The 23,500-nt window shown below is 35.6% G+C and overlaps 1 protein-coding gene across 1 annotated transcript; it reads right to left on the bottom strand.

Moving 5' to 3' along the window:
- Nucleotides 1-225: 225 nt before the first annotated feature.
- LOC120628110 (bromodomain-containing protein 1) lies at nucleotides 226-22,801 on the bottom strand. The gene is made up of 23 exons (XM_039896334.1): nucleotides 22,115-22,801; nucleotides 21,272-21,511; nucleotides 20,583-20,726; nucleotides 20,020-20,113; nucleotides 19,704-19,805; nucleotides 18,652-18,790; nucleotides 17,803-17,911; nucleotides 16,490-16,576; nucleotides 15,935-16,154; nucleotides 14,452-14,548; nucleotides 13,670-13,847; nucleotides 12,855-13,018; nucleotides 11,959-12,152; nucleotides 11,058-11,152; nucleotides 8,710-8,857; nucleotides 7,614-7,727; nucleotides 6,954-7,043; nucleotides 5,483-5,615; nucleotides 4,797-4,919; nucleotides 3,653-3,757; nucleotides 2,807-2,933; nucleotides 2,263-2,360; nucleotides 226-1,403 (listed from the first exon to the last, which is right to left on the bottom strand). The coding sequence occupies exons 1-23, from the start codon at nucleotides 22,565-22,567 to the stop codon at nucleotides 1,073-1,075; spliced, it is 3,585 nt and encodes a 1,194-aa protein (XP_039752268.1). The 5' UTR covers nucleotides 22,568-22,801; the 3' UTR covers nucleotides 226-1,072.
- Between the last annotated feature and the right edge of the window lie 699 nt (nucleotides 22,802-23,500).

Genomic DNA, 23,500 nt, shown 5'->3' with positions numbered 1-23,500 from the left:
ACGATGTGAGCTCCCATAATAGTGACGTCAAAAGACAAAATTGGTATCTTCGTTTTTCAAAATTGTTCATTGTCCCAATCCAATTTGTATTCAAGTCGCCGGTATAAAACTAATTGCTAACAATTAATATAGTTTGTATTGCAGTACGAGAATAAAAAAATTGAACAATCTATGTCCTAATTTTAATCCAGGAAAATCTTAGTTAGATAGTAAAAACGGGTTAAGTATTTTTCAAATATTTAATTTACACCAATAACACAAAAGTTAACACTTACAAAATACTAACAATGTAACATCTGTGGCTATGTAAGGCTCACGATTACCATGCTTACTTACTTACAATGTAGTTGATTTCACAGTTACTGTATTCACGATCAACATTTAGTCTTATTATTTATAATAAATAAACCATACAAAAACCATTAATTCTATTGAGAAAATAAATATGGATCATCCTCATCATAATAGCAATTCAATGTTATTAAATTCTAATTCCAATGCCTATACCTGTTTACTCTCTTAAATTCGTAAATTATGCTTTACCAGTATCTATGCTATATTTTGAGATTACGTATATTATGAAATTTCATAATGGTATTGATAACAATACAATAACGTCTGCTTTCTTTAACATGCCTTATTTCTATACATATTAAACAATATTATTATAACATGAATAGTGAATTACAAATCCAAAGCTTTATTTGAAAATAATAAATTTAAGCTGCACAAGCTGCACAATAAAGTTAGTTTTACCTATTTTAAATATTACATGGTGGGCATATTATATCTTTTTTACTACATAGTATTATTTTATACAGGGTGAAAACAATATGTTGTCCACCAATTAAATTAAATTTCTTAAATATTTACTATTGTTATCTTCACCAGACCTTGTACCAAAACTTACTATAAAAAAATTACCTGCGGTCATTCAGTATTTGCACGTTGGGTTAGGTATTTAATCACTGGAATCAGTAGTCTCAGGGGTCCGAATATGCATCATTGAGAAGGTACCAAAGCTGAAAGCTCTATTCCTAGCCGGTCTTCTAGAACGATACCTAAACCTGTGTCATTTATCCCCGTCAACCTGCTTTCTAAACTGCATAGCGTCGCCATAGGCCTTCTTGACTGCCTTCCTATCAGTGGGTTTTCTTGACTCCACAAGCTTTGCTTGATCCACAGATTTATCCAAGCCCAGTGGTTCTAATTTATTTGGTGGAAGCCATTGCCATGTACGCTTCACGTCGAAAAATAGTACTAGGTACAGAACGGGTTCGTGAGAGTAGTTTTTCTTGAGATTAAGAACATCTTGCGGTGGTACAGGCAGAGGTACTCCGTTGTAAATATAGCCTTTTGGCATCTTTGGATCGATAATTAGGGCTGGGTACCAGGGATAGCCCCTGTGGGATTAAAAGCAACTTTATACATAATGTTACAAACTAGAATATTTTAACAATGCTTTGTCTAATTTAGAAAGATAATGTTGACAGCTCACAAGTTGAGATGAGTTATTGTACTATCGTTAATTAACCTATTCGATTGTAGATTATTTTCATAGAACTTTTTATAGATGGTTATATAATGGCAATTCTGTATGGTATGATTGTAATACCAAACAAATAATTTCTTTTTTATTTATATGATTATTTCATTCATGAATTTTATATCATACACGACGGGGAATAATGTATGTAATGATTTCCAATTTTAAAACTAAAATGATTTATTAGATTAAGCTCTAATCGCTATCTAATATGAGAGACATCTGTGCCTAACATTGGAATACTTATATCATTATTGTTGATACTTTGACAAATCGAATTTCACCTATTTAAGTGACATGCCATGGAGCTGTGATAGCTTTCGGGGGGCAGAGTTTGAATCCCAGCACGCACCCTTAACTTTAGTAAAATATGTGCGTTTTAAACAATTAAAATATCACTTGCTTCAACAGTGAAAGAAAACATTGTGAGGAAACCTGTTTGCCTGAGGGTTCTCCATAATGTTCTCAAAGGTGTGTGGAGTCCACCAGTCTGCACTAGGCCTGCGTGGTGGACTACGGCCTTAGTCCCTTCTCACTATGGGAGGAGATCCGTGTAGTGAGTTGATATGATGAACAGTTGACAGGCCACCTTCCCAACCCGGTAATAGATATATGAGTAAGTGAATATAATCTGCTAAGGGTTTAAATCTACAGTAGAAAGTACGCACAACTATGGAATTTGTAGAATATTTACACTTTGTATGAGGTGCTTTTACCTGCACTTGGCCCATACAAGTTGCAATGGGTCCAGTTGAATATCCGGTTGCGTGGATTTTACCGGGGTTTTTGACGTAGACGACCTTGTACCGCGACTCTAAAACCAATAAAGAATACATTTAATAAAATGATTATACTATAAAAATCCAATAATATGTCATTTGAACATTATGCAAAACACGTGATATTAAAATCAAAACATGTAGCCAAAACTACCTTCGATCAATTGTCACTTGACTGATTGTGGATTCAAATGAGATGTAAAGTTTAACGATAATAACAAATTTTATTGAAATCATAAATATCAGTATCGTAAAGAATTTAGATCCTGTTATATTTACTACGATTTTACTTTTTAAGAGTAAAATAGTGACTCCACAATACATTAAGCAGAAATGAGTAATCTAACGCCGGTTAAAAATAATTAGAAACACCTATGGAATACAAGCTTTGTTGTTTTGTATTTAAATTTAAATACAACAAAAAAAAAAGACTCGCGTACGTTGTTATAGATTAGTTATATAGTGGTAGAACCGTTCTGACCTTGACTGGTGTGGTAGGAGGTTCAGCGTCGGACACGTCGGCTCGAGTGGCGCGCCGCCCGCGTCTACGTGGCTCGGGACCACTGCCGCCTTCTACCGTCGAGTCCATTGTTTCGTTATAACTAGACCTAGGTTAGAGAAAGGACAAGTAATGAAACTCATAAATACCATGAAAATCAAGCTTAATTTGCTATCTATGCTCCGCGAAAAGCAGGTGAATCTGTATGGTGTAATTTATAATTACATACAATTACAGAACATGATTGTTTTTCAGTGTCTGGGTGTTTATCTGTATATTATAAGTATTTATATGTATTATATTCATTAAAATCTTTAACACCTATCTTAGTACCCATAACACCAGCTACGCTACTACACTACTACAGATTCACCTGCTTTTCGCGGAGTATAGATAGCAAATTAAGCTTGATTTTCATAGTATTTATGAAAATCAACATAAATAACATGAAAATCAAGCAGTAAACATTTTAACATCGTCAACTATATCATCAGCACGGCTAGCATTGGCAGGAGACAATTATATCCCCGGGGAAAGGATAAAAATTTATCTTCTCTTACAGCTTTATCAAATCTCAGAGCACTGGAGCACAAGTCGAAATAATATCCAAATAATATATGTGTAATAATAATAAACGAAGGTAAACTAATCCTTGTTCCAGTGATTTAGCTGGTCGGCAGGGATAATTATATCCCTTGTCACTGACTAAAAAAATATTATATATAGGGATGGGATATAATTTTTGTCCCCTACCCATGCTGGCCCTGCTGTTAAGAATGCAGTGAAGGGCTAATTTGTAGTGGAATAAAAATAATAATAAAAACCAACCCATCACTAGAGCTCAATGAGCACGAGTGCTCGGATGCATTCTCTTCATCATAGTGCGTGCACGACGAGCAAGACTGCGACCACACTGAGCTGCTACTTGACGACCTAGGAAATTAAAAATAAACTATAGAATCAAAATCAGATAAATTCCAACATTCTTGATTCATGTATGATCTCAGGCACTTATGCAGCGTGTGTACATATATGTTTCCATTACTTTGAGGTGTTAGTTATTTTGTTCACTTAAAGCTAAAGGTTCCAAACGCACTCTGTCGCTTGCAATCGAAGAGTGCAAAATAAATCGCGAAAGTAGTATATAAGGCCTAGTCACTAGTTTTAGTGTCGCAAATCCTGTAATTCAGATTTTTGTTTACGAACATTTATTTATTTATATATTAATTTTTTTGCTCATTAAAAAAAACGGTTTACAAAAAGCGGATTTAATGCTGAAGCATTTTCTACCAGCTCACCTTCAGACGTGCGAGAAAAGCGAGTGCCCAAAAACTTAAGGAAGTAAAATATATATATATATTAAAAAAAAAAAAACGTTCTGTCAAAAGCTGTTCGTTCTGTAAACAACTGTAGATAAATTTGAGCTTTAATGCAATGTGAAAAGATTTATTAGAGTTTAAAGGTCCATTTATACTCGATTATACTCGATGATACTCGAAAACGACTCCTCGATTGCGAATGAGCATATCTTGTGCTAAGGCTAATGGTCTAAGAAGATCCCAGATAATCCTACACCAGTCACAATATAAAATTGTCATAATTGTTTGAAAATAGGCGTACAGACAAATGTAAGATGTGTAACAAAAATCCTAAATAAATATTATTTCGAAGAACTGTAAAAAGCTACCACAGAGTGCTTAATGTGACATTTTGTCGCTACTATTTCCCAGTATTATAAGTAGATGGCGCTGTGTTAATTCCATATAAAACGTAGTTAGCTTTCGACGCGTTCGAATGTGTAGACGTAGTTAGAAAGTGTCACACTAAGCAGTCAGAGTAGCAGATAAGTTTTGTTTTGTATGCGTTTTTTAAAGATTGGACAAGTATAACAACTGAATGTAATCAAACGGAATATATAAATCGACAGCGGGCAGGTGGTGGGGATGATATTTCTTTTGTGCATGGTGGTTACCTGGAAAGTGCTAGATCGCTGTCAGATCCTACTTCTCCAGGCGGTCCTCGGTATTGCAGGAATGACGCACCACTCGGCACCCCCGCCCCGCTGCCTTCTGCCCCTTCGGCACCTCTCATGCCCCTTTGAAAAAGAAAACATATATTAACCGAAGAAAGGGATACAAGAACATGAATTATGCCCTTTTTCACTAAACCTAAGGAAAATTTATGAAAGCTTAAATCGGATGGGTGATGCGTTCACATTAACGTTTCACCAAGTCTTAGATGATGACTAATGTCGTTAGGCGCCATCTAAAGCCATACCATGTTTAGACAACTCGTAAACTGACACTTGACAGATTAAAATAAATATGAATCCGGTATTTTTTTTTAATAATTTTAAATCCATAAGAAAAATGAAAAATTATTAGGTACAGGCATTAGGTACATTTAGGATTCTTTTACATGGGCGGTAAATCGCCAACGGTAGAGGCCACTGTAGCCTTCGCCTGCCGACGGCTGCAGTCACCTTTGCCGTTGGAATGTGCCGCCCGTGTAAAATTATGGAAAAGTTTGTGAGCTAGCAACATTACGAGGGTGTGAAGTGAGAAGTGCGCGGGGCATTTTCACTGTTTTTCACTACATAAAATAATGGCTGAATGAGGTACGTTCTGTACGTACTTAAATCTGCGGTTGAACTCATACCTGAATAGGTCAGGCGACGAGGCAGATTTGTCCTTGTGCTGTTTCCGAGGTCTACCACGACCTTTCTTTCGAGGTGACGCTTCAATTTGGGTGGTGGTACGTCCCAAGCTGGCTGATAAGGTAGGCAACGTTGCTATAACATTGATTGTACACAATTTTAATAAGATAAGTAATCACTGATCAGCAGAGGTAGTCATATTTTGGGCTAGATTTAGCTAGGCTTACTAGGCAGTCGACTAACTAAAAATGGTCATAAATTAGTATCATCTGCATATCGTCTGCGAAAGGTTTAGAAGTCATTTGTGGGATTGTGTATACGCTTTTATAATATGATTCCTAAGGTAATTTTGGACCTACCAATGCATAAGTATAAATAATGTGTTAAAACACATTAATTACAGCAGGGTTATTATACAATTGATGAATTTCTTAATGACAAGGTTGCTTGGACGCATCCGGCTCCGCTTTCATCTCTCACAAGATAGAAAAATGAATTTTAAAATGTGAAATGTAAATTGTTGATTTTGGAAAAGAGCAACTGCTGAGTTTCTTGCCGAATCTGCCTTCCGAACCGGTGGTAGAGTCACTACACACAGACAGACTTGACGTTTCAAAAGTGCTTATATTAGGCCTACATGAAATAAATGAATTTTGATTTTTTGATTTAATAAAATGAACACAAAGCTAGATTTGCTATAATCCGTGAAAAGCAGTAGTGAAAAGTGTATGGTGTAATTTATAGCTTCTTCAATCTTTTTACTCCACACAAAACAGATCTTCCGCTCTCTACGCACTAATATTAAATGATTTACAACTTTATTCAAGTCAAAATTTCTTTTAGAATGCTCCGGTGTCGGAGCGGTACAGAGCACATTGCAGAAGACCTTTTTGTTGTAGAGTAAGTAGAGTGAGTAGTAATGATTGAATAAATTATAAATTAAACCATATATACAATATCTGTATTGTATATATGGTCTCCTGCTTTTTGCGAACTATAGCAAATTAAGCTTAACTTTTACTGTACGTTATGGAGTTCCGCAAAGTAACGCCCGCTTTTCTGTCCGTTGCATGCACTATATAAATGTGGATAAGGAACATTGGCTTAGCAAAGTTTCATTGCCAGGGCAGTTTAAATATGAAATACATAAGGTTATAGACAAAAACGAACTCTATCGCGATATATAACGGGGCTCTGTGTTTCAATATAACAAATCAAATAATGTATTTATCATAAAAATAAATTATCTCTTAAAACTAGCTGGATAGACTTAATTTTTTTTGGTAAAAAGAGATTATATAAAAAGATATGCAACTACATTTTTCTTATACAATCTTCGTAAACAATCTTTCAATACATTTTTAGTGTAAGAATCGTTTTGAAAATATTTCAGATTATTTCTAATAGATGGCGTTCGTGGTATAAAGGAACTGCATATGAAGGCATGACATCTTAAAGTTTAAAAAATCTTACCATCGGCGCCGAAACTCTTTGAAGGTGTTGCCAGCGTAGAAGGGCTTACTAACAAAGTAGGTTTTCTAAGACCACCCAAAAGTCCTAAACCTATGAGAACATTGGTATTATTTTAAAACAGAACAGTGATAGCTAAATTTCTTATATATAGCGATATTTGATTTAAAACATAACAACGTCAACTCAAAGAAAAGGCAAACTGAGAGATAAACTAAACTCAAGATACTAATACTATAAATGAGAAAGTGTGTCTGTTTGTTTGTTACGTATGTTCAGCTCAACCATTAAACCAATCTTGAAGACTATTCTACGACATCATACATACAAGGTAGAAGCAGTGATAGCCCAGTCGGTCCAGTCGGCCCAGTCGGTTTCCGGAGGCCGAGTTCGAATCCCAGCACGCAACTCTTCACGCAACTTTTCTAAGCTATGTGTGTTTCAAGTAATTAAAACGGTGAAGGAAAACATCGGGCGGATGCAGGTTTCCTTTCGATTTGAAGCAAGCCGTTGAAGCAAGTGTTATTTTAATTGCTTATAACACACATAACTTGGAAAAGTTAAAGGTGCGTGCTGGGATTTGTGCGTGAAGTCGAAGTCCTACCCACTGAGCTATCACCGCCTTTATGTATTTAAATAAATTTAATTAACAGAATACAATACCTGTAGACTCGGTTTGTTTCGACGGTGATCTCTCTGGCGTTGCCAGCTTTTGAGTACGTTCTACACTTTTCCGCGCAGTTGTCGCTGGTGCTTCCGAGTCTGTTGTAGGCGTTTCTGAGAATTGATTGTATATTAATAATGAGGCAAGTTATCTACAGCCTCAACAGATCGAGATGTTATTGACGACTAAAGTAAACGTGTTCGTTTCTTCAGTTCTTCAACATTAGAATAAATAACAAAATGAATGCATGTATGACGGAGATTGTTAGATTATAAAACAATTTCAATAATACGCGTCGAAATCAGAATGTTATAAAAAGAAGCATTGTAATATTGTTAATAATTAAATTAAAAATTGAAAAATGTTGATGTTGAAAAAATGCAACTGAGTTTTTTGCGGACACTGCAAGAAAGACAGATTCTCGGTAGCCTTCTGAACCTCTTTAGATTTTATATGGCTAGTCACTACTATGATACTAAATGGACTAAAAGTGTTCATTAAGTAGGCCTACTTGGAAAAAATTATCTCCATCAAATGCTCCAATTTATATAATATATAAACCGAATGACATCCGCTGCTAAATATAGGTGTTTCGTGTGGAGTTTCTAAATCCACGGTCCTGGGCCGCTTGTTTCCAGCAGTTCTTAGATATTCGTTCGATGTCGCCTGTCCACCTCGATGGGAGACGGGACGACCGACGATGCGTTATCCGATTTTTGGTCGCCTTCGGGACCCTAACGTCCACCGAATATCCGAGCTATGTGCCCCGCCATATCAGCTTCGCAGCTCGCTGGCCTATGTCACTAACTGGTTCTGCATCGGAGCTTGTCATTTTTAAATTGATCTTATGATCCTCCTTATATCCTTGCTCTCCATCCCATCGCCACTTAGGCGTTGTGACAATTAAAATAATACATAATAATAAATATACCACGACGATCACAACGCTATCTAGACCCAAAGTAAGCGTAGCTTGTGTTATGGGTACTAAGATGACTGATAATTATTTTATGAATATTACACCTAGATACTTATAGCATACAGATAAACACCCCGACACTGAAAAAAAACATTGATGTTTATTGACAAATTTACCGATTTCTCTTGGTTCCCGTGGTAGTCTGGACCCAGATTGTGCAGCGCGACCTCGGCCCCTACGCCCTCTCCGACCTCGACCTCTGCCGCGACCTCTCCACCAATTTCTGTTCACTTTGCTTTTTGAAACAACTGGGGAATCGTCAAGCTGCAAATAATTGCGTACTGTCAATTTGATCATTTAAATTTTCGTGACTGTTTGCGCTTATACATTTTCATTTATGTAATACTATGAAATATGAAAAAAAAACATTGCACTTCATGTAATTTATGCGGTTTCATAACTTAGAAATACTTTAATCTATATATATAAAAGAGGATGTTTGTATATATGTCATCGATAAACTCAGAAACTATTTGACCGATCATTATGAAAATTGGTATGCTTATGTATTTTTTCACGGAGAAGGTTTATATGCTATGCCCATTTATGTAACTCCCCACCAGGCGGCGCTGTCAAGTATTGACTTCCGCCCCGTTCAACCGATTGTCATAAAAATTGGTATGACCATGTATTTTTCCACGGAGAAAACGAACATGCTATGTCCATTGATGTAACTCCCCACCAGGCGGCGCTGTCAAGTATCGACTTCCGCCCCGTTCAACCGATTGTCATAAAAATTGGTATGACCATGTATTTTTCCACGGAGAAAACGAACATGCTATGTCCATTGATGTAACTCCCCACCAGGCGGCGCTGTCAAGTATCGACTTCCGCCCCGTTCAACCGATTGTCATAAAAATTGGTATGACCATGTATTTTTCCTCGGAGAAAACGAACATGCTATGTCCATTGATGTAACTCCCCACCAGGCGGCGCTGTCAAGTATCGACTTCCGCCCCGTTCAACCGATTGTCATAAAAATTGGTATGACCATGTATTTTTCCACGGAGAATGTAAATATGATATATATAGATTCTTGGAAGTGTTAGAAGTAATATAGGATACTTTTTATCCCGTCATTAAGCTCGGTTCCTTTGGGAGAGGGGATGAGTGTTTGACGATTTAACATCATAACTCCGACAAATTAGAACCGATTTAAATAATTATTTTTGTACTATACAGGTATATGTGTTTAATTGTGTGCCCAAACTGTGGTTGGAGATAGACGACAGAACTCCTCAGCGGACAGCAGCAATTTAATGCCACATCAAAAAACAAACGCAGACGAAGTCGCGGGCAACAGCTAGTATAGTATATTTTAATTGGGCCATTCAAAGGGTTGTTGCTGCCAGTATCTTAGGCACTATGCCTCGCTGCGTTGGCTTCGAAGACGTTTAAGATTTTATTTCGTTTTATTTTGGTACATAGGCTATTTTAGGTTATTCTTGTTTATTTATAGAACAAAATAATAATATTTCTTTTAATTGACTCTTTCACTTTTAACAAATTATGATTGAAGCTTCTGTGTTTTAGAAAAATTACAATCTCTGCGACCGACATGCATTCCTTGCTCGCGATTTTATGTTTTGAGGTTGACTTCATAAATAATACTTCTTTTAATCAAATCTTTCACAAAATATAGACTCACATTTAAAGATTTTTTTTTACTAATTAGTTAACAAATTTTGTTTTGTATGGTTAGCTAAACAAAAATTATAATTTTTGCGAACGACGCATTCTCTGCAGCATGTTTTAGATTCGGTTTATGGTGGCCATCCTGTTCCATCCAGTGAGGAAGTTTCTAGCTAGTTTAATTTTTTTACTTGTGGGGAAAAAAATCTTAAACACTTAAGTAACATAAGTGTAATTACTAGTAAAAAAAAAATATTTGAAAAACAAAACAAGAGAAAGGTAGTACAAGAAATTGCAAGCTTATTTTGTAATCTATACCTGCAGCATGTACTAGAAACTTCGTCACACGCTACTGAGAAGAAGCTAAGCTAGTAGTCAATTATTTGTCCTATCCTGTATCACTTTGCTCTCTGACGGTTTCATCTCGCTTTTAAATCAATGCAGAAAGAATCATTTATCATAAAGTTAGAATATTCATACAGAGTCAAACGAAGTCTTCCAGACCAATTGAGAAAAGGACCTTAGCAAGTTCAGGACCGAGCTCATTAGTAAGTTACTTACATAGCGTCGAAACACAGTAGCAGCATTACCACGAGATCGAAGACATAGTCAAAGTCAAAAATATCTCTATTCAAGTAGGCCCATAGGTGTCACTCTTAATGCGTACATTACATGAGAATTACACGATAGTGAAATGATGGCGATAACCACATTCGTAAACTTAAAACTAAAGCTACGAGGGTTCTAAGAAGAACCCCACAACAAACTTAGCATACTATGGCCTTATTAAGATTAATAGTTAAATATCACTTAAAAAAACTGTTAAATTTACCGTATTATTGTCATCATCTGTATGCAGATCTCTGCGTACGCTTGTGTGACGTCTTTCACTGCGGGCCAATGACACGCCTCGTTCGCTACGTGTATCTAAAACAAAGTATGTAACCATAGTAAATTGTAACCTTCAGAGTGATGTTGAACTTCTGTCGACCCATGTGGAAAACCCCTTTAACTAAACCTTGGTAGAATAAGATTCGTTGTTTATTATCAACTAGTACACTGATATACTAATACATAAGATGTTTATAAAAAGAGATAAGAAAAGTTAAATTTATAAAATAGATAAGAAAAGACTTAATAATATACAAATGAGTAAGTGAAGTTAAGACCATCACGTTAAATATGCGGTGGGTCTCCGGAGGGTGCTATGTCGCAGGATGAGCCGGTGCTTTTGTTAAGAATAAACGTTTTGATTATCCTTATCATTTTTTATTATGAGCTGTGATAACTGATAACACTGAAATCTCTGGAGTAGCGGCGGTCACGATGATGACACAGTTCCGTTATCGATAGGTATTGTTATGTTTCGGCAGAGAGCAATTTTGGGAATTCATAGTTAATCAATTTAAATTAAGGCTATGGTCTGTTTTACTGCCGACAAAGCCATAAACTTTGCAGTATGGGGTATATGTCACATACAATTTTGCTACTTCTTCTCCTATAAAAATAGAGAAAATAAAAAAAATACACTATCGCAAAAGTTTGATTGACATTACTCCTTATTAATATTATAAACTTCACAACCTAACTAAGCAATCAATAAACTTCATTTTCGGAATAGAGTTCAAAGGCTGGAGAATAAGATAGAGTTCTTTTCATCCCAGGAAAAACGGTTCCCACGGGATTTGCAAATAACCATAATAAACAGCTAGTTCTATGATATAAATATTTACCCGCAGTCCGATCGCTATCGCTGCTGGAACGTCGTACGCTGCGCCTTCGCCTCGTACTTGGCTCGCGTTCCCGAGGCCGTTCTGCCTCGTCCGCCTCGCCCTCGCCCGCTATGGCCCGCATTCCCACCTCGATTACATCGCGACGGGCTTGACGGAATATTGGTGTGCACTGCTCTCGCATTTTTACACCCGCCCTAATATTCAAAAAAATTCAATATAAATTTACCACCGGTTCGGAAGGTAGATTCTACCGAGAAGAAGCCGGCAAGAAAGTCAGATAAAAAGCAATATGAATATAACATATATATATTTCACGTGGCCCTATTATCTTTGAAGGGTTTATTTGTATAGATATACTGTGGCGTTATGGAACTTTTACGGCACCATTTGCCATTCCTAGGAACATTTTATTTTAATATCATAATTTATAAAGGACATGATCAGTTTTTCTATGGACTTTTTGCCTTGGGGTCAAAATCAAATTCCAGCAATATTTGTTTTATTTTTATATTTATTATACTTTTAAGCTTGCAGAAAAAATGTTTCAGGTACCTGAAGGCCCAGAGAAAAAGGAAAGTTTAATTAAGAAAGACTGGTTTCAGATACAAGGATCTAAAAGTAGTTATTTTATTTGCAAAGAAATCAACATACAAAGACATAAATAAAATAAACGTAAACGCAATAAACGATAAAGTGGAACAATGATGGCATAAAAATAAAGCGGAATCAAAAAATATATTTTATTTTTTTTACCAATTTAACCTCTCGAAAAAAGAATAAGTTTTAGTTTTTAAATCATGCAATTAAAGCTACAATCTTGCGCATTTTCGGAAGACGGGAATTGGTCATTGCCTTTATAAATACCTAATATAATATTATACAGAATTATATCTTACTTGTAAAACACGGTGTCCTTATTATTGTAAGTAAGACAGTTGTCGATCATGAGTTGAAAATCAGCTTCCACATCGTCTATTGTTTTGTACAGGCCTCTGTCCAGTTTCTTTGACATTGTGCTGAGGTCCATCGGGTTTTTCACTATTGTACTGTAGTCTGGCACCTAATAAAAAAAGGGTAAATTTTAAAATAATATAATATAACTGGTTTGATGTCTAGTATCGGGGATAACTCCCGTCATTTATATACGGATTTGGATTTTTTTTTTTTGAAATGGTTCCATTAAAATCACATAATTATATTTACCTACTAATATGAATGAATAAACGAATAGGTGGATTTTTCAGGTTGCTTCTTTAATAGTTTTAAATGACAATGTCAGATGGTGATACCAAAAAAAAACAACCGGCTAAGTTTGTTTTGGGCTTCTTCTTAGACCAGCTTTAGTTTAAAGTTGACGAACTTAGTTATCGCCATCAACTCACTTCTATGTCATAATGTACGCATCAAAAGTGCCATCAATGTGCCTATTTGAATAAAGAAATATTTAACTTTGACTTTGAATACACTTTTATTGCACACCACATAAAAATACAGAAAAAAATTAAAATAACTAGTTTATACGATGTATACAATTTGGCGACCTTATCGCTACATAGCGATCTCTTCCAGGTAACCAATGCCGTAAAACGCGAACAAGACGAGAGGTAGCTGCATATATTATAGCGTATTTCTTCGCGACTGGATGCTAGTTCTAGAATTTATTAACTTTTTAGTTGGTATAACATATATATCTGTAGTATAATTAACAAACCTCAAGTGGATCTACTGGTTCCGTGAAAACATCGCTTTGGTCTGAGTGGCGCAAAAGCCTTATTAATTTGTGTAAAGCGGCACGTTCGGGCCTCAGCGAGTGCAACACACTACGTTCCCATACGCGTGTGTACTCCGCTTTTAGTCGTTCCCTCTTGCGCACCAACTCGCAAAGCAACCTGTGTGTACAATACTGATTTATTGCAAATATTTGGTAGAGGTAGCTTATTGGATAGTAGCAGGAGGTACTTTGCCGAATTCCCTGATATACAGTGTGGCGGTCTAGACATTATTAGCCTTAACTAGATGACGCCACAAAGATCCTGCATCGCGCTAACGAAGTATTCACAAAAATTTGTTGATATACCAAAGATGAATAGCTGGACCTCCGTCTCCGAGCACGATCACCCGCTTGTAGGAAGATCTTTCTATTGTTACCATACATACAATGAACATTAAGCTTAATTTTCTATATTCCGCGTAAAGCAGGAAAATCTTTACGGTGTAGGTAATTTATGATTTCTTGATCTTCCACAGTGTACTCTTTATGCAATACTCCACACACCACACAGAGCTTCCACAGTGTACTATCTACAAAAGCTTCACTCCGACATCGAACAAACCTCAGATGTTGACTTTACAATGAACAGTATTTAGCAACTTTTAATCAGAAGTTCAGATACTGATTCTCCTGCTTTTCGCAGAATACATCAAACTAAGCTAAATGTTCATCAATACATGCACTTTTATAAATCCTTTTAGAATTTGAAAATGGTCATTTACCTAGCTCTTTCCAAGTCCTGTCTTATCCTCTGCCAGTACTTAAGTTGATTACATAGCTCCCGTATATTAACTGTACCGTCTTGGATACCTCTGCTACCTGTAAAACCAGTTTCTTATAAGTTATCAAACAAATTAACATGATTCTTGACTACCGAACAATGTACATTCGTATAACAACAATATGCCAGTCCGATATGATAACTATCGACCCATTACCGACCCACTACAGTGCACGGGCACGTCTCAGAATGAGAAGGGTTTAGGCCTTAGTCCACCCAATGGCCAAGTTGGCAATTGTGGACTACACACGCCTTGGACATCATGACGAACTCACAAGCATGCAAATTTTCTCACGACGTTCTCCTCCACCGCGAAAGCAAGTGATATTTAGTTTTTTAAATATAGTTCAACGGGTACATACCACGATAATATATCTCGTACCTACGCAGTCCCGTCGTGACCACGATGCATGCAACTGGGTCGAAATATCGACAAATCCAAAAATATTATCGAGGTATGTACCCGTTGAACTATATTTAAGAAATGTTGATTAACGACGAAAATCTTAGTTTAAAATATTTGATATTTAGTTGCTTTAATTTGAAACGCTCAAAACTTAAACGTTAGAGTTCTACCTCGGTCCCCATCAAACGGGAAATTGAAGTCCTGATCATTATAGACTAACACCGATTTTACGGCTTCTACATATTCTTTGCTTTGTCATATTGTACAACTATAACAATGTGTAGATACATTTAATATTGTTATAGTTGTACAATATGACAAAGCAAAGAATATGTAGAAGCCAAATAAACGCCGGTAAAATCGGTGATAGTTTCTCTAGTGAAAAAGTGGACGAAAAATTTTCGTCCACTAATCCGCACTGAGCCATTGATGGCGGAAACCAGTGCCCTTTAGTGGGTCGGTAATCGTATACTGATATATAAAGCTGAAGAGTTTGTTTGTTTATTTACTTGAAAGCGTTGATCTCAAGAATTACTGCTCCAATTTTAAAAATTATTTCATTGTTGCATAGCCCTTTTATCAAGGGGTGCTATCACGTTAAAACTAGTAGGAGCATAGCACCAATGAAGAAAGTTTTAGAGTCGGGGGCTTTTATCCTTTCGAGAGTTTTCGTTGCGTGAACTGCGTAAACGGTTAAAGTTCCGATAACACCGTGTTTGACAAAATTGTTTCCCTTTAAAAGTTCTAAAAAAAAGTCCGCATTAGCTTATGTCTATCTTTTAGGGTTTACTAATACGCGGACGAAGTCGCGAGGAACCGCTAGTGGGTTGATACGATTGCCACATTATCGTTGCGTACACACACTTATATTGAAAATTTAACGAGAAATAGTATTGTTTTTCCCCATAAACACAATACCTTGCAATTTTTGACCCGACCCGGTAAACTTACCCTCGTGGACATACTACCAAGAAGGCAGTCAAACGAGTGTGGAAGTCGTAATTTATAGTTCTCTTACCATGATGACTAGTAAGGCTCTGCAGCCTCCGTAATAGAGGAACACCATTCCTGCTGTGTCGCTTAAGCGTCCAGTAAGCGAGTAAGCGTTTCATGAGCTGCGCTCGCGCCGCTGGGGGCCCGTGAGCGAGCTGAGCGATTTCCGCAACACGCTCGGCTGGTAACGTGGGCACTAGTACTACTGGGGCCCAAGTTCGTTTTAACGCTAGAACTCGACGCGCCTATAAACAATATTTAAGCGAAATTAGGATATTTCGCCACGCCCTGTCTACAACGTAGGACTTGAAGTTTGCCATTTTTTTTAATATTATTACTTTCAATATTCAATGACACTAATTTCTAAATTTGTAAGCCTTATTAAAACGTTTAATACTTTAAAACACTCTCCTTTAACATTGCGGATTTGTAGATAGGACGTGGCAATTTTTAAGGCACTTTTTTACTACATGTACTTTTATCATTGTTTTAAATGGGTTTTTTTCCTCAAATTTAAAATTTTCCTCGTTTTAATTATTCGTAAATTACAGTACTGTTTACTTACAATGTATGTTCTTACCTGCTTAATTTTTTCTCGACCTTTTTGCCTTATCGCTGATAGATCGGTTGGTTTGGTATCTCCTTCGGATTCTAACGCTCTTCTTTCCTTAAAAGTATAAAAACAAAAGCTAATTTACACAAAAGTATATTTATATGTCAAAAAGTAAAAATATACCAAATAAATTCAATTATTTTTGTTTGTTGATTGGTTTAACAATTTTGGTCATAACAATATAAGGAAGAAACAATCCGCTCTAAGTGGCATAAAAACTGACTGACATAAAAGCTGACTTTTTTCTAAAATGTAAAACAGAAAGAATTTCAAAAATACGTTTATAATCAAACAAAGAATCAATAATAATAATCCAAAAAATAGACACGACCTTCACTTAGCGTAACGGTGACGCTAGATGTGAGAAAGTTGGCAAAATGTTCTCACTCACTCTTCCTCATACAAACTTAAAGTATTAATTAAACAAATATAAAATATTAATAATTATGGAATCATTTTAAAACCATTTTTAATAGAAAGCTCTCTTTTGTTTACTATTCTATTTGCTGTGACCAATACTTTTTTTTACAAAATCCGACATATAAAGAAAGCTAATAGATGGCCGATTACCGATTGATCTGCTTTCTGAGTCCAAGACTGTGTGGGTTCGATTCGAACAACTGGATCACTTTCAATGTATTTATTTGTAAATCCCTACTAAGATTATAAATGTCAATATGAGTTTGTTAGTTACGCTTTCACGCAAAAACTACTTAACCGATCCTCATGAAACTTTGCACACATATTCTTGGAAGTGTTAGAAGTAATAAAGGATACTTTTTATCCCGACATTAAGCTTGGTTCCTTTGGGAGAGGGGATTAGTGTTTGACGATTTTACACCATAACTCCGACAAATTATAGCCGATTTAAATAATTATTTTTGTACTAAAGATATATTTGTAAATAGGTGTTTAATTTTGCCCAAACTGTGGTTGGAGTTAGAGGACAGAACTCCTCAGCGGACAGCAGCAATCCCCTCATTTAAGGCTTAGCGATACTGAATACTTTCATCTTTAATTTTTTTTAGATCTATAACTAAATTTAATGCCACATCAAAAAACAAAAACAACACAGACGAAGTCGCGGGCAACAGCTAGTTGAAAAGATTTATGTATTTTATTCATAAAAATATACACATCACTCGTCTTAGTACCCATAACAAGCTACGCTTACTTTGGGGGTAGATGGAAATGTGTGTGTTGCGTTGCTGTAGTATATTTATTTATTTTATTAAATTACTATATTACAATAAGATGTCATATAAATAATATAAAATTACCTGCAAGATATGTGCAGGCGTGTGTGCGTCACAGTATGCCATTTTGGCGACCTGTACTGGCTGACTGGGGTCACGCCCTGAACCAGCCGCTTCCATTTTCATATACAGACTGAAAAGTAAACGTCAATTAATGGATTTTGCAAACTGCCTTGTTGGTTAACCATTTTAACTACGTGTCGGAAGTTACGATTTCTCTGTGGAAGCGAGTATTATCGGAAGTTAAATTTTTCTGTTAAGAAATTATCTATACTATAAGGAATAGGCGTTTATTCATTCGAAACCGCAAAACCTTTTCTTTTCTATGGTAATGACAATCTTATTTAGATGTAAAGAACTACATAGATTTATTTCTTTACATATTTAATACTTAAAGAATGACATAATCATAACCAAGAAAAGATGATGATGTAAGAGATCTCTATCAATAACTCTAGGCAGTTAGAGTGATAGAGAGGGAAGGAGAATAGGTACAGCAATAGAAAACAATTGGACTTTAATAGAATTTAAGAATTTAAAAGAACATAGACTAAAATCAAGTTCTTTCAAAATCAAGTATTCTTTATTAACGTAGGCCTATGACAGGCACTTATGATGCGTTCATACATATATATATGTTTACATAATTGTGAGCTGTAAAAACACAATTATGTACAATTATGTATGTTTACATAGTTGTGAGGTGATAACTTCGTTCGCCAACTAAAACCTAAAGCTACGACGGGTTCCAAAAGCGCCCTGGTCTAAGCACACAACAAACTTAATCTGGTATTTTTTTTGTTATCACCATCTCGCAGTCAAATAATACTATGTACCTCACTGTGGAACACTCAAAGAGCCAGAGTTACTTACCCGGCCTGCTGCGCGCAAGTGACATGGAAGGCGGAGTAGCAATTGCTGCGGTGGCACTGAATACACGCGCCCGCACCCCGCTGCTTGCAAACCATACATTGCAACTTCCACCGCGCAGCTGGGATCATCTCGATTGAATCTGATGACAACATAATCCTTATCATCTTGTATGGCAAGATTAGCCAATGCTGTTTACGGCCGCAAATATGGCAGTTGAACCCTTCAGCGCAATCTGAAGAACATATGGTATGCCTTCGTATCCTTTTATTACTAATACAACATATACTAATAAAATAGATTGGTGTGATTTTTGCATAGAGATGTTTATTTATACAAAAAGTACAGGTTTAATTTGGTGAAAATGTGTTGATGATTCACATCAGTTATCTTAGTACCCATTACACTAGCTACGCTTACTCTGGGACTAGAGTAAGATGGAGATGTGTGTATTGTCGTAGTAAATTAACAAAAAAAAAAATTAAAATACGAATAAGTATTTTTATTTTAAGTCATCTAATTTTAGTGCACAATCAAGTAACACTAAATAATTAGTAGTGTACACTACAAATATAAAGCAAGATACGCTTTACCGCTTACGCAGTTTCAGTGTGACGTCACTATGTCATATTAAATTAAAAGTGGCCAAAAACAGCGTCAGACATTCGGCACGCGCCTCGCGATAGTTGAAGCGCGTGCGAGCGGACTGTAATCACAAGGGATCATATCCAATCTCATCACCCGCTGTTCAGTCGAGTCAGTTAAGACCCTTCTGATGGCAACTTGACCAAATCTTGACTCGGTATTAGTACTTCTGAGGAGAACACAACGATAGCGCGACAGAAAGTACAAGTGGCGCCATCTAGTAAAAATTTCGGTACTACGAATAAAGAATTATTGTTATTCTACTTGTATAATGTCTTCCCCAAGAATTCATAGACTAGTGCAGATTTAAAAAAAAACTCTTTTAGCGTCTAAACCTTTATGTTACTTGGCCATACAGTATGGATAAAGGAATACAAAATATTGACTAAGAGAATAAAGTAGGTACTTACCTATTGGTTCCAAAAACACTGTGTTTGCAAAACGCACTTCAGGTATCCAAAGAGCGCAAACTACGTGCGCCCATGTACTTTGGTCTGTTTGTTTAAATGCACCTGTAATAACCAAACCTTTAAATAACGAATACATCAAGATAGTGAAATTTTTACATAATATATCTTATCCAAACCATATTTATATTAATAAATTTTTGCTATACTTTTACAGCAATCATTGTTTATACATTTATGGTCATAAAAATAATATTGTTCATAAATAAACAAATCTTACTACAAATTCATTTCAAACCAAAAAACAAAATAATATTACCTCCGGTATTAGGACACAAGACACAGTTTACAAGACGCGAGGGTGACTGTAAACATCGCCTGCACAACCACTGCCCTTCTGGTATATAGGGCACCTACAAAATATGTGCAATAGTATATAAAATCTTTCTATGTACAATAAAAGGTTATGCCTACAAAATGACTGAAAAGCCAATAGCAAATAGAGTAATATGTAAGTAAACATTTAAAAAGAAGGTTGTCAATAAGAATTAAATATACATGACCAAATCAACTACTAAAAAGAGATTTCTAATGAGTATATTACTTATTTCAACATAATTTTGTAAAAACTCTCCAAGAAACTCTATGATGGTATGAAACACACACATTATGTTATTTAAACTGCAGTAACTGTTTATATTAGTATTTTAAATGGGCAATCAAGGAAGACCAACTACTATAGGTGAAGTTGGAGAAAACATATTTCTATAATAGAAATAACAAGAGTTGAAGAAATTTATCTAAAATCCAGAAAAATAGAAACAAAACACATCAGTTTTTTTTTCTTGTGGTAGTGTGCAATAGCCCCAGAATAATGCATACCCCATAACAATCCTGATGAACAGCCAAGTTACACATGTCACAGAACAAAATCACATTGGTATTTTGACATTCTCCATCCATGCAAATACAGCATACTGCATCCTCATCCACAGTAGCTGCTGTCTGCTGACCATTTTGAGATGCCTGCAAAGTAATTAAAAATACATAGTCAAAGAAAAGTTCATTTAATGTCTGAAAAGTGTCACATAGAATGTTACTGCTATCTATGTAGTCAAATATCCACATCCAACAACAACAATAGCCCAATTCTGTTGTACAAAAATCTATAAACTAAACTGAACTGACAGGTCTCAGGAATTGTATACTTACAGAAACACAATTGGCAACAGAATTGGCAACAATGTACAATCTGACTTTTGCAATTTGGTTAATACACAATGTTCAAATATTTCATAAATTTCTATGAGATGTATGTCACTAATTTCACATTTCATTCCTCTTTTATTGCCCCAGGAAAACAGTTTTATAGTACATATTAATTTAAAACTACTCTTCAGTTAAGTTAGATTTATCATTCTTAGTAGATTTATTTATGATACAAACCCAGCTTACAAATTATATAAGCCAAAAGAAGTTACTAAAAAAGAAAAGCAGGGCAAAAGAAGTAGTTAAGTTTTACCGTATAAGTAAAACTTGGGAACTCAAATTTTATATTAAGTATTCATTACTTGAAAATATGATTCTTTCTCCAATCTATCCATCAAGAGTTCTAAAGTGTCAACAGAGACTGGGGGCAAGGCTTGTTTTGTCCTATTTTTGTTAACAATAGCCAGCCATGCTGTGTCTTCCTCATCCACATCATATTCCACCTCCCCATCAAGTTCTTCAGCTGACTTTTCTATGAAACGGATGTAAGCATTTGGCCGGGGTGGGGCATCGCATACCCTTTCATTATAGTCCTCAATAATCTGGAATAAAGAAAAATTAAGAACATAAAGTAAACATTTCTATGTTGTTATTATTATAACTTGTTATTTGTACAGGATAGCAAGGTGAGTATATACGCAAAACCAGAAGGAAAGAGTAAAATACAACAAAAGGTACAGGCAAGAAAGAAAAATTAAGACCATAAAGTAGACATTTCTATGTTGTTATTATTATAACTTGTTATTTGTACATGATATCAAGGTGAGGATTTACACAAAAGGTTATACACAAAACCAGAAGGAAAGAGTAAAATACAAAAGGTTCAGGCAAACTCAGAATTAGGTACAAAATGTTATTAAAAAATATACATATATTATTAGTATTAAACAAACTTGAGTTTTTGGAAGTTTGAGAATTTGTTTTGAGTAAAATTACTGTAAGGGATTAAAAGTTTAAAATAACTATTTTAAACTTTTTAATTTAGAGAGGTAAGGAACAATATCTACACATATCTGGTGGAGGGATTCACATGCAACTACAACATTTATTTATGATATATAACATTTGTGTGTTCTTTCAGATTTAATTTTAAGTCAAATCAACAACAATATTTGTGTGAAAAAAATAGAACTATTGCTACTTACTCGAAACGTAGCCTCAGGTAATTTAACATGGGGCTCAGGTTGAGGATCAATGAAAGGCAGGGGTTTTTCCAACTCAGCATTCTTCTTTTCCCACTCTTCCAAAGAAATAATAGGCACTGGCTGATCAATAGGAATTCTGCTTATTTTGCCATCGATTTCAAACTGCACTACTTTCTGTGCTTCCGCGAAAGTCAAGGCTTCTTTTGGAGGACTCTGAAGCGCAATATCTCCAGTCGGGACCGCAGCTCTAATAGTTCTGCCTTTCTTGCGGTTGTTTGCGACCGCAGGAGTCGCCGGCGTCGGGTTATCATGATCGTAGTTTACTAGATGGTACTGCAAACCGCACAAGCTTTTGTAAACTTTATCACATTTATCTAACGGACACTGATAAGGGGGGGGTCTGTTTTGACGTAGCTTCTTGCAAAACTCTAGAACATCGAAGTCTAAACCCATTTTTTTGACGGCTCAATAGGCCATCGTAGATGATTTTTTTAGTGTGTAAAGACTTTAATTCGTTTTAAATACTTAATGGAAGCAATACACTTAACACGACGATGAATTAGGTTCCACCGATAATACAAGTTTTCTCTAAAAGTGAAAGGAAAGCGAGTTTATTTGAGTGATTTGTATTCGATCGAAAAAGCGCAAAGAACGCAGTTTTTAAACACTGGTGAACACCACAGACTTAAACACGACCGACACAGATCATTCCATAATAGTCGGAGACTCAGAAAACACAGAACATTACAGACTAGTAAAACAAAGAGAATATAATCACTTACAAACCACAGAACTCATAAAGGCTGATTTACACCTAATAAATACTTAAATCGTCAAACTTCAAATTTTAAAGTGTAAATTAAAAATGAATTCATTAAAAAGGTTCAATTTAAAACAAAGAAGCTAACTAAACAGTTTCAAGAAATTCAACTGATTATTTTAAGTATATCTAGTGTTTACTCTCCCACTCTTTATAAACTTTCTTCAACATCTATAGCCTATTAATGTCCCAGAACTGGGTACTGACTGAAGCTTTTATATGATGCATTCACTTTCCATAATGACACTAATTTCAAAATTCATTCCTTTCATTCATTCCACTGAAAATGGAATTACAAAAGGAAAGCAGAGCAAATTCAGTAGTTAGATTTTTAAGTATCTATATCTAGTTTTAAGCCTTCTGCGCTCCCATGTGAACTATCATCACCATCAACAGTAATTTATGTTCCACAGATGAGTTTAGGTCTTAGGGTTTTAATTAATGAATTTTCGAGGTATGTGGGTGGATAATATTACCAATTCCTTAGCTCTAACGGAGATCTGAGAATTATAAGCTCGTTACACTGAGAATATTTTAAACAAAGAGCCAAAGCAATTTAAATTTAC

The sequence above is a fragment of the Pararge aegeria genome, chromosome 12, assembly GCF_905163445.1.
Source record: "Pararge aegeria chromosome 12, ilParAegt1.1, whole genome shotgun sequence".
Taxonomy (NCBI): Eukaryota; Metazoa; Arthropoda; class Insecta; order Lepidoptera; family Nymphalidae; genus Pararge; species Pararge aegeria.
Note: the sequence above shows the minus strand (reverse complement) of the source record. Positions and strands in the feature narration are given on the sequence as shown.

Coding starts and splice junctions, on each gene's coding strand:
- LOC120628110 (XM_039896334.1), bottom strand. CDS start 22,567: ATGGGTTTAGACTTCGATGTTCTAGAGTTTTGCAAGAAGCTACGTCAA. Junction 12,153..12,854: donor AAGGACACCGTGTTTTACAA/GTAAGATATAAT, acceptor TTTGAATATTAG/GGCGGGTGTAAAAATGCGAG. Junction 2,934..3,652: donor TCATTGAGCTCTAGTGATGG/GTTGGTTTTTAT, acceptor TCTCTAACCTAG/GTCTAGTTATAACGAAACAA.